The sequence below is a fragment of the Tachysurus fulvidraco genome, chromosome 17 (genome assembly GCF_022655615.1).
Source record: "Tachysurus fulvidraco isolate hzauxx_2018 chromosome 17, HZAU_PFXX_2.0, whole genome shotgun sequence".
In the NCBI taxonomy this organism is placed as follows: domain Eukaryota; kingdom Metazoa; phylum Chordata; class Actinopteri; order Siluriformes; family Bagridae; genus Tachysurus; species Tachysurus fulvidraco.
Window position 1 is genome coordinate 22,438,492 of NC_062534.1, and position 12,412 is coordinate 22,450,903.

At 45.1% G+C, this 12,412-nt stretch overlaps 1 protein-coding gene across 4 annotated transcripts in view; it reads left to right on the plus strand.

Moving 5' to 3' along the window:
• tead1a (TEA domain family member 1a) overlaps window positions 1-12,039 on the plus strand; it is a 53,965-nt gene extending 41,926 nt beyond the window's left edge. For all 4 annotated transcript variants that reach the window (XM_027135897.2, XM_047802243.1, XM_047802244.1 and 1 more), the window contains 8 exons: window positions 1,477-1,611; window positions 3,196-3,236; window positions 3,570-3,625; window positions 3,716-3,840; window positions 6,651-6,824; window positions 8,656-8,796; window positions 9,351-9,503; window positions 11,378-12,039. In XM_027135897.2, the coding sequence (XP_026991698.1) occupies window positions 1,477-1,611; window positions 3,196-3,236; window positions 3,570-3,625; window positions 3,716-3,840; window positions 6,651-6,824; window positions 8,656-8,796; window positions 9,351-9,503; window positions 11,378-11,491 (939 nt within the window). In that variant the 3' untranslated portion in view covers window positions 11,492-12,039. The remainder of the gene's footprint in view (window positions 1-1,476; window positions 1,612-3,195; window positions 3,237-3,569; window positions 3,626-3,715; window positions 3,841-6,650; window positions 6,825-8,655; window positions 8,797-9,350; window positions 9,504-11,377) is intronic.
• Window positions 12,040-12,412: the final 373 nt, after the last annotated feature.

Consider the following 12,412-nt stretch of genomic DNA (forward strand, 5'->3'; position numbering starts at 1 on the left):
ATACTTTTTAAGGTTTCTCGTGTTTTCATTGTTCATACAGTAATAAGGGCATTTTTGTATTTCTTTGCCAGAAACAAATAAATCTCAATAACTTAGCGAGTTGTAAACATTCTTTAGTTTTAAAAGTAGAAAAGAACACAGGTATCGGATCGGTATCGGCCGATACTGGCGAACCTCCGGTATCGGATCGGAAGAGGAAAAAGTGGTATCGGTGCATCCCTATTCCAAATAGACATATAGGATGTTTTCACTCAAACACACGAATGATTTTCCAGCCGTGAGTCTGATCTAAATCGACTCAGGACTCTTCTGGCTTTCAGTGTGAGATGTGGGTTTTTTTCCCCCTTGTTGATAACTTTACACTAAATTTTACTGGCATAAGATAAACACCTTCATATTCCAGACGCTTCCGAATAAACTCTCGGGGCGTCTCGGAGAGAAGAAGTGGGTTTGTTGTCAACTTTTACTTTAAAGACGTGGTGTTTTATTTTCGGAACTAGTTTTCTAGGGAAAAACCAGAAATGCTTCTGAAAGTCCCGAGTGTCTACTTTTATTTCGAGCTTCATATTAACACCACCGAGGATCGAGACACTAGGAAGACGTTTAATAGCGAACACGGACACGGATAATCAGGAGGAAAATTCATGCATCTGGTTAAAAGATTCAAAGGAGAGGGCTGTAAATTTTATGTCCACTGATTTGTCCGAAGCGAATCGCTCTTTAGGAAAAACAGCGCAATTCCGCTTTCCCGCTTTCCATACGGGATACTAGACGATCATAGTGTAACGACGAGAAGTGGGCGGGGTTTAACTGTCCTGGCGGTAGATTTTTTGTGGCTGTTGTCGGGATGTTCGGTGGCTGTCGGAAGATACGATGATGATAAAAAAATAAATACAGCTACAGTGACTAGTTTTGTTTACAAAGAAGAGTTTTTGTCACGATGGCTGTGATGTGCTCCAGCTTTAACACACCAGACTCACTCCATCTCACCGAACATGCCCTAAAGTACCTCTGGCCTTAACGTCCACCCTCAGGTGTTTTACAGCTGAATAAAGAACAGATGAATTTCTCTTGTTAACGGTTCAGGGTGTATGTCTCTGTCTGAGCTGTTGGACTTTTCTTCTCCCCTCGTGTTTGAGATCCGGCGTTTTCTGGGTACGGATCTTCTCAGTATTATTCAGCGCGGTGATCTTCAACACAGCTAGAACCGTCTTTATTCTCCTACAAATCCTCCACGGGTTTTATTTCTGGATAAAGAGCAGAGATGTTATTGGGAACAGTATGAAATTGTGCTGAGTTGGCCCTCCGGTGAACTGAACGCATGCCCGCTCTGTTTCCTGTGTCTGCATGCGACGTGTGTGTTCTGTCGATAGCTCTTTCTGATGCATCCCTCACGGCATTGCTCACACACACACACACACACACACACACATGCTTTCTCGTTCTGGCTGAAGCCTTTTTCCTGTGCCGCTGTAGGATCAAAGCGTGAAGGACAAAGCGCTCCAGAGCATGGCGGGGATGTCTTCTGCTCAGATCGTGTCGGCCACGGCCATTCACAGCAAGCTGGGCCTGGCGGGTCTCCCTCAGCCCAGCTACCCTGCGCCGCCAGGGGTAAGAGACACCGAAAACACGCTAAAACCCACATAAAACATGCCGCAATGTTAACAAGATGGACAAGGATTTACAGGAGCTTTGTGCTCGTGTGCCACTGCGCAGTGCTTTAAGGGAATAAATACTCCACCATTCTTCAGCCTAATCTCCTTCTCCTGTATCTGTAGCGCACGTGAAACGAACACAAACGGACATGGCCGCGCGTTTCGCCGTGATCCGAAAAGAATGTCAAGTTTTCTTAAAGGATGTCGGAAGGCACATCGAGCTCCTTCAGTACAAAAAAAAATGGTGAATTGCGATCATCGAACGATGATAATTAATGATTGATTGTTTTGTTTTTTTTAACAATCAGTGATTAGTCACTGGGAACACTGTTGACCAGTGAGGAGTTGTTGGGATTAATGGTGTTTGGTGATTCTCACTGGGAACACCGGGGATAATTAATGAGATGTTGGGATTAATGGTGTTTTGGTGATTCTCACTGGGAACACTGGGGATAATTAATGAGATGTTGGGATTAATGGTGTTTAGTGATTCTCACTGGGAACAATGGGGATAATTAATGAGATGTTGGGATTAATGGTGTTTAGTGATTCTCACTGGGAACACTGGTGATAATGAGATGTTGGGATTAATGGTGTTTAGTGATTTTCACTGGGAACAATGGGGATAATTAATGAGATGTTGGGATTAATGGTGTTTAGTGATTAGTTGGGAAACATTAACGACCAGCGAGTAGTTGTTGGGAATGATGGGGATTAGTCATCGGGAACAACAGAGATCTGTGTTCCGTCTGTCGGAAATAATGGTGATTAGTCACCGTGACGCCGCTGATCGGGGATTAGTTGTTGGGAGTATTGGTGATTAGTGATTGGTCACTGGGAATGCTGATCATCAGTCATTAGTTGGGAAACACAGATTTGTGATTAGACGTCGGTGCCGATGGTGAGGATAGATTAGTTGCTGGGAACACTGCTGATTAGTAATCGCTTTTTGCGGTGAATAACAAAAGCTGGAAGACTTTACTTGCCCCTGTCTTATAATGAATGCAGTGAAAGTGACCTCCTGATGTCTCGGCAGTGATCAGTTGTGATTTAGATGTTTGTGATCGTGGTGATCAGAGATTTTAGTTGTGGAAAACAATGGCGATTGGTTGCCGGGGACAACGGTGTAGTCTGTGATTGGTCCTCGGATATGGCGCTGATTAGTGCTTAATCAGGTTATTGGCAGTTTTGATTGTTTCTAGGATCTTCAAGTCTAACAAAACTTATCAGTAATTTGTAAAAACTGGATACAGATTTGAAACTTCAGCATAACTAAAGAAGGAGAGTTTATTCTGTGTCCAGCGTCTGCTAAAATTCTTCTCTGCAGTAATAATAACCCGTACCCTCGAGACGCAGCGTATAGAGATTAGGCTGAAAAACAGTGTTTCCTTTAAAGTTCTGCCCAGAAGCCCAGCAGCACAAAGCAATGCAGCAGCTCTGAGCTTCCACTGAGAATCCACACGATTAATACAAGTATGTCTACTTTCAGACAGGTTTTGTTTAGTGAGACTGTTTTTCCGTCTGTTTGTTCCGGTTGTAGTTCTGGCAGCTGCCTACGGGCCATCCTGGATCATCACAAGAGTGAGTAAAGCCCTTAACACTTAACTTTCACTACGTCGGCCTGGACGTCGTTCATCTTTCACAACACACCTAAACTAAAAAAAAAAGTTTTCCCCTCATTTAATTTTTAATTATGGACAACAATGATTTGTTCTGAGAACGTGATGCATACAGAGACTCGCGTATGTCTAACAAGAGACACGTGAGTGAGCTCGACACCTTCTGACCGATCGGATCTGAGACCTCGACAGCACCGCGTTCTAACGTTATTTATTCCCGCTTTCATGTTCAGGGGTGTTGAGTTTCACGAGCTTCACTTTCTGTACTAATCGATACGTCGCCTGTTTTTCTCAGCATCAAGCCGTTTGCACAGCAAGCCTTCCCCATTCAGGCCGCCACGGCGTTATCAGGTACACCTAAACGTTCCAGTAATTCATCACACCATGGATCAGTTTTATGGACTTGTGGTCTTGAGCAGCTCTTGTGTTTGTATGTTACAGGTTACGAGCCCCCCAGAGCCCCTGCAGCGACTCCTCCAGCGTGGCAGGGACGCTCCATCGGCACGAGCAAACTGCGACTCATCGAGTTCTCCTCCTTTCTGGAACAGGAGAGAGACCCAGAATCTGTATGTTCATCGCTCACCACTCAAATCCATCTAGTTTTGCTTTTTAATCGCTGGATAACTCGCCGCTCGATGATTTCTAAATTCCCGTTAAAGTCGCACGGGATGAAACCGGCTCGGCTTCTTCCTTTTCATCCGACAAGCTTTCACATTTTACGCCACTTTAAACAGTCACATACTTAAGAAATAAAGCAGAACGGTTCGATGCCGCCGTACAGACTGATCCGTATAACTGTCATCAGGTCGGTGTGACGCGCCCGATACAGAAACCACCACCGTGGTCCGTTTTCATATAACTGAAGTGTTTTAATCTGCTTATAGAACAGCGATTTTTAGCAAGAAAACGGCTGCACGTCCTCCAGGTGCCGGTTCTAAACCTCTGTCATCCTCCATCGCTTTATTTCATAATGCCGTACAGAACTGAACCTGTATCTCTGACCTAAAACATTTAGATCCAGAGTCCCCACCCCAAAAAAAAAAAAACCCCCACAAAAACGAGCACATGCTGCTGCTCAGGCCGGTACCGGGATCATGTAGCGTATCGACAAGCTTTGTGTCTCTGTGCTGAGAGCGCTCTTCGCTCCCCTCCTTCTCCCGCAGCAGACCCGAGCGATCCGTCACATTGGCAGCGCGTCTATAACCCCGTTTTTTTCCCCCCTCTGATCTCAGGAGACAGCAGCTATTCATCTAACATGCGCAGACGTAAAATAAAAATGATTTGTATTCACGATTCAGTCGTCACGTAACAATAACAATACTTTTCAGTCTAAGTACACGGAGTCAAAGCCGAGGCATAATCGGCGTCTGCAGAATCGTTTTATCTGAATATAGGACCGGGGGGGTGGGGGGGCGGCAGCGGTAGATAATTACTTCACATTGTGTTTTGAAATAGGACGTTCAGACCACGTTAATTCTTACAACACAGCAATTTCAGCTCTGAAAAAAAAAGCCCCCGGATGATTAAAAAAAAACAGGAACATTAAACTTGACTGTTGTTTGGTCGAATAAAATAAACGTTTATGGTTTATATATTTATATAAAAAGTAGAGTGGAGATCAAAAGTGGTCTGAGAAAAGAACGGATTATGAACACAATATTTTCAGGAATAATGTCATCTTCATTGCTCAACGTTTGAAGGAATTTTTGTCGTGGCTGTATCGCTGGCTGATCGCGTGATGATCGCAGGGAAGGAAGCGCATGTTGTCAATGAAGGGTCTAATAAACATTCATGTTCACTCTGCCATGTAGTTCCTGCTGCGGAAAACATCCCCCAAACCACGACACGTCCCCCTCCACCTTTCACCGATGTCTTTACACACATTGGGTTCAGTCTTTACACAGTTTCATGACGAACATTATGTTTCCCCGTCTGCCCCAAATAAATTAAGTGAACTTTGGACCGGTTCTCCTCTGTCCACACCACATGCCCCTCAGACTGCACCACATGCCCCTCAGACTGCACCACATGCCCCTCAGACTGCACCACATGCCCCTCAGACTGCACCACATGCCCCTCAGACTGCACCACATGCCCCTCAGACTGCACCACATGCCCCTCAGACCGCACCACATGCCCCTCAGACCGCACCACATGCCCCTCAGACTGCACCACATGCCCCTCAGAATGCACCACATGCCCCTCAGACCGCACCACATGCCCCTCAGACCGCACCACATGCCCCTCAGACCGCACCACATGCCCCTCAGACCGCACCACATGCCCCTCAGACCGCACCACATGCCCCTCAGACCGCCCCTCAGACCGCACCACATGCCCCTCAGGCCGCACCACATGCCCCTCAGGCCGCACCACATGCCCCTCAGACCGCACCACATGCCCCTCAGACCGCACCACATGCCCCTCAGACCGCACACCATGCCCCTCAGACCGCACCACATGCCCCTCAGACCGCACCACATCATGCCCCTCAGACCGCACCACATCATGCCCCTCAGACCGCACCACATCATGCCCCTCAGCAAACGTTAGTCTAGCTTTTTGATTTTGAGAGGTTTGCTCACTTCAGAGTGGGCTTCCAGTCCAAGTTCTCTGAAGCGATCGCATGATGAGATGCTCCACATTGTCCTGTTCTCTCTAACATTTGTCTTCTGTGGACAACCAGGCTTCTGTGGGACTTGAACCGAGTTTGCGATGTTGTAAAGATGCTATTTTCTAGAAATCCCGGCTTTGGATACGACTAACTTCTCTCGCTATGGCTGAAAGTGTCATCCTTTTGGCCTTCATCTGGACAACCTGCTGCCAGAGGTTTTCAGTCAGTTTTCCAGTCAGTGAGGACTGGAAAGTTAGTCTGGCGGTTAAATAGGGTTGTGTTCCAGAATAACACCAATAACTGGGAGGGATCTGAACGTGTTCTCTAATTTTAATCAGAAGAAATGGAAATTTTTTGAAAGTTCTATCATTAAACCGCTTTATCAATAGTCTGGTGTTTATAACAGGTTATAATCCCACCCTCCAGTGTCACCCAAATGAGGATGAGGTTCACTTTTGTGTCTGGTTCCTCTCATGGTTTCTTCCTCTTCCATCTAATGGAGTTGTTCCTCACTACAGTGACCTCAGTCACCTCAGGCTTGTTCATTAGGGATAAATACAAACACATTTAATTATAAGTCTAACATTAATCTTGAACCCTCGTCACGCGTCCCTTGAACGTGTCCCTCGTTAAGAAGCGCTACACAAATAAAACCGAACCGAACTGCATTAAACTCTTTTACTCTGCAGTGACACTGTAACAGACATGAATATTGTCCTTGACAAGAGTCTGACCTCAGTATAATAAACCTGTTCTCCGCAGTACAACAAGCACTTGTTCGTACACATCAGCCAGACGAGCCACTCGTACAGCGACCCGCTGCTGGAGTCCGTGGACATCCGCCAGATCTACGATAAGTTCCCTGAGAAGAAAGGAGGCTTGAAGGAGCTGTTTGGGAAAGGGCCACAGAATTCCTTCTTCTTAGTCAAGTTCTGGGTGAGTCCGGGTTATTCACTTCTGCACCGCTACACCGCCCGTATCTGTTCACTCACAGCGTTTTATCTTATCTTTAAAAACCTTAGGATCCAAACGTATCCGTTCCGGTAAAGACCGAAGATTTCAGCATTATTTTCACGTATCATCAAGAATAATTCATTATCATTAAAAGATTAGAATAAAACATAGTAAAGAATTTAAATAAAATATAGTGATGACAAATAAAATAAAACGTGTAATTACAGAATAAATACTTTATATTACAAATAAATACATTTGTTTATATATATATATATATATATATATATATATTCCCCATTGACAGCAATCTTTCAACACAAAAAGATTTTCTGTTTATTAAAAAAAACATCATCGTGCTTTTTATCTCTTTCTAATTACAGGTCATGTGGAACGTCTTTGCTAACCTTCTCTAACCAAACTTTTTCTCGCATCATCGACGAACTTGTCCCGTTAGTCGCGTCAGTTAGTCACGTCACCGTATCACCAGTCCTTGAGATCTGTTTGTGTGTGAACAGTTTCTGCTGTTACCGTGGAAACGCTAGCTTATAAATCAAATGAAACTAATAGTGCATGATGAAACGAATCCGCACCGTCTGACCGATCGGAACGGAGAATTCTAATCCGCAGCTCGTCTGCGTAGCGTCATAAAATATTTTTAACCGGTTCGATCAGACACGAGCCGACGTACGTTTACTCCTACCTCCGTTGTGTATTCGTCGTATGTTTATGTCGATAATTATCGTAGAATTATTATGTGAAGAAAGGGACTAAAATGACTAAATGAATCGGAATATTTTGTAGTGTCTGATGTGTGAGTAAGAATCAGAGCTGGATGGAAGCAGTGAGCACTTTTTCAGCGGCGTGTGTGTGGAGTGAAGAGCTGCAGGCGTCACACCGTAGGCCGTAAACACGCTTTGTTTAAACACCTGCCTTTCTGGGCCACAGGTGCTACAGATCAGGGACCTGGAGACGGACACGTGCTCACACACGCACACACACTCGCACACGTGCACACACACACACACACACACACACACACAGAAATGCATACACACACACGCACACACACACAAATGTGCGTGCACACACATGCGCGCACACACACACACAGATGTACGTGCACACATACACACACGCACAAATGCATGCGTGCACACACACACAAATGTGAGTGCACACACACACACACACAGGTTTTCTCTCCCTCTCTCTTGTTTGTTTTTTTCTTTGTGTTCTCTCACTCCTTGCTGTCTCACCATCTCTGGCTCCTCTCTCTGGAGATTCACACTCATTACATCCTCAGAACAGAACAAACATCTCAGTGTTGTATTCAACTCCACTCAGATGTGGGAAAGCAAAACTTCTTACTTTTGTACATCCGAGCTACAAAGAGCAGGAAAAACACAGGCGAATTACATTTGGCACACGTTTCACACCGGACGCCCTTCCGGACGCAACCCCCTCGTTTTTATCCGGGCTCAGGACCGACGCTGAGAGTTAACCGTTCACTGGCCGGTTTAGAACCCGGGCCGTAATATCTATTTAATAAGTGAAATAATTATTTATTTATATAAATGTATTGTTTGCCGTGAGCAGCCACGTCGATGTGATGTCACTTCCTGTGTTTACAGGCATTTATCGCAGGTTATTTACCACAAGCACCTTCGGTCTGTCATAATATTCTGTAACCCAGTTAATTAGCGCATGTTTGCCTGGTGTCATTTAAACAGCAGGAACACTTCCTGTTCACTGAACCCTGTATGTTTCATCAGAAACCTCCCTGACCTCCTTGTGTGTTGGATTGTCTCAGGCGGATCTGAACTGTAACGTCCAGGAGGATTCGGGCGCCTTCTACGGCGTGAGCAGTCAGTACGAGAGTCCAGATAACATGACCATCACCTGCTCTACTAAAGTGTGTTCGTTTGGGAAGCAGGTGGTAGAGAAAGTGGAGGTGAGAGAAGTTCCTTAACATGCCGTGTTGGTTTTCTTTTCTAAACAACGCTCACAATAGCTCATAGGCGTGTTCACCTATTTACATATATATTACATATATATTTATATATATATATATTACATATATATATATATATATATATATATATATATATATATATATATATATATATATATATATATATATAAAACGGCAATTTTAATTGTTAATTAGTAACGAGCGAGTAAAATAGTTTCGATGTTGCGTATACGAAAGAAGTGTAAATAATAATAATGTCCTAAATGATTATATTTTACCATCACACATCACTTCACTACGTATAATACGACACATAATAAATAATAACACTACTGAATAGATGTAGAGGTGATTAAATGATTAACTATCAGTCATTCAACAGCCCAGCGCATGTGGCATACACTAATGTGTGTGTTTTTGCTAATGTTTGTTTGTTTGTTTGTTTTTGTTTGTTTGTTTGTTCTAAACTAATCCTCTCGCTCTCTTCCCCCCCCCCTCCCTCCCTTTATTTTCCCCTGGTCTTGTCCGTACAGACGGAGTACGCGCGCTTCGAGAACGGCCGGTTTGTGTTCAGAATAAACCGCTCGCCCATGTGTGAATACATGATCAACTTCATCCACAAGCTCAAACACCTGCCTGAGAAATACATGATGAACAGCGTGTTGGAGAACTTCACCATCCTGCTGGTAACGTCTACATCCTACACCCTCACTCTGTTACTCTCATCCACACTACACCTTACTCCTCCTCATCACACTCCTCCTCCTTACTCTCCTCCTCATCACACTCCTCCTCTTTACTCTCCTCCTCTTTACTCTCCTCCTCATCACACTCCTCCTCATCACACTCCTCCTCATCACACTCCTCCTCCTTACTCTCCTCCTCATCACACTCCTCCTCTTTACTCTCCTCCTCTTTACTCTCCTCCTCATCACACTCCTCCTCATCACTCTCCTCCTCATCACACTCCTCCTCCTTACTCTCCTCCTCATCACACTCCTCCTCTTCACTCTCCTCCTCATCACACTCCTCCTCTTTACTCTCCTCCTCTTTACTCTCCTCCTCATCACACTCCTCCTCATCACTCTCCTCCTCATCACTCTCCTCCTCATCACACTCCTCCTCATCACACTCCTCCTCTTTACACTCCTCCTCATCACACTCCTCCTCATCACACTCCTCCTCTTTACACTCCTCCTCTTTACACTCCTCCTCTTTACACTCCTCCTCATCACACTCCTCCTCTTTACTCTCCTCCTCATCACACTCCTCCTCATCACACTCCTCCTCATCACACTCCTCCTCTTTACACTCCTCCTCTTTACACTCCTCCTCTTTACACTCCTCCTCTTTACACTCCTCTTCTTTACACTCCTCTTTACTCTCCTTTTTACACTTCTCCTCTTTACACTCCTCCTCTTTACACTCCTCCTCTTTACTCTCTTCCTTACAATCCTTCTCACACTCCTCCACTCACTCCTCCTCTCACCCCTCTTTACTCTCCTTTTTACACTACTCCTCTTTACACTGCACCTTACTCTCCTCCTCACACTCCTCTTTACACTCCTCCTTACTCTCCTCCTCACACTCCCCCTCTCACTCCTCCTCACACTCCTCTTTACTCACTTCCTTACACTCCCCCTCACACTCCTGTTTACTCTCCCCCTCACACTCCTGTTTACTCACTTCCTTACACTCCCCCTCACACTCCTGTTTACACTCCCCCTCACACTCCTGTTTACTCACTTCCTTACACTCCCCCTCACACTCCTCTTTACTCTCCCCCTCACACTCCTGTTTACACTCCCCCTCACACTCCTGTTTACTCACTTCCTTACACTCCCCCTCACACTCCTCTTTACTCTCCCCCTCACACTCCTGTTTACTCACTTCCTTACACTCCCCCTCACACTCCTCTTTACTCTCCCCCTCACACTCCTCTTTACTCACTTCCTTACACTCCCCCTCACACTCCTGTTTACTCACTTCCTTACTCTCCCCCTCGCACTCCTCTTTACTCTCCCCCTCACACTCCTCTTTACTCACTTCCTTACACTCCCCCTCACACTCCTGTTTACTCTCCCCCTCACACTCCTCTTTACTCACTTCCTTACACTCCCCCTCACACTCCTCTTTACTCTCCCCCTCACACTCCTCTTTACTCACTTCCTTACACTCCCCCTCACACTCCTCTTTACTCACTTCCTTACACTCCCCCTCACACTCCTGTTTACTCACTTCCTTACACTCCCCCTCACACTCCTGTTTACTTTCCCCCTCACACTCCTATTTACTCTCCCCCTCACACTCCTCTTTACTCTCCCCCTCACACTCCTCTTTACTCACTTCCTTACACTCCCCCTCACACTCCTATTTACTCTCCCCCTCACACTCTTTACATCTGCACTAATACGATAGCTGCTGTCACAGAACAAGACTAAACACCATCTGCCTGATCATTTTGTGATGAAAGCATCTTAAAAACAGTAAGAAACCGAGGCATGAATGTTTGGTACTGTTGTGACGTGTGTGTGTGTGTGTGTGTGTCTGCATCCAACAGGTGGTGTCGAACAGAGAAACCCAGGAGACACTGCTGTGCATCGCTTGTGTGTTTGAGGTGTCCAACAGTGAACATGGAGCTCAGCATCATATCTACAGACTAATCAAAGAATGAGACACCACTTCATGTTCTCTCGCTCTTACTCACAATCTCTCTCTCTCACACACACACACACACACACACACACACACACTAAAGACACTGAGCTGCTGCCCTGCTGGTCAGAGAGAGCCAGAGCGCATCACTTCCTGTGTCCACAGAGGCCTGATGTGTGGCGCTTTTGCTCCTAGCTGCTGTTCTGCGCGGCTCCGAGAGACTTTACACTCAGTGATGAACTCGTACCTCTGAAGCAGCTGTGCCTCTGTGCGTATAAACCCTCCGGTTCGCTCGGTCACAGCTGGACCGTGCCTTTAATGACTACATTTTTGTCTTAAATGTTCTGTATTTTCTCCATCTGCACTGGTGCAGGGAGTGACGGGGAAACGGAGGTACGTTTTGTTACTTTTTCATTTAATACCGATTTCCTTTTTTTAATGTCACTGAAGAATATCGTGTATTTTTTAGTACAAAGAAAATGTACTTCTTATTCTAAAAGGACAAGCGTGATGTCTCATTTTGTCCCTGAAATAAACCCGTAGTCCTGTTTGGAGTTTAAAACTGAACTTCAGCATATGAGGAAAACAGACTTGTTTATTTTCTAACACACAAAACACCCTTTAAACCATAAAGCTCATCATCTGTAATGAACTGTTCAGGGCTACAAACAGGAGAAATCCCATTATTTCATGTCTTTACCTGGGGCCTGATCTCGTATTCACACTTTCACTTTAGCGAAGCTGTTTTATAAAAGAGCAAACAAATAAAATAAGCAACTTTTCTTGCCGAGTCAGGAAAAACAGCACAGGTTTGATGGAGATGGGCTGTGAAAGTTTAGCTCAGTGATTTCTAATATAGGGAGAGACTCATTAAATTCCATCAGCCCTCATTTAATATAATATCTGGAAATATCTAGAATCTCTAGTGTCTATATGGTCC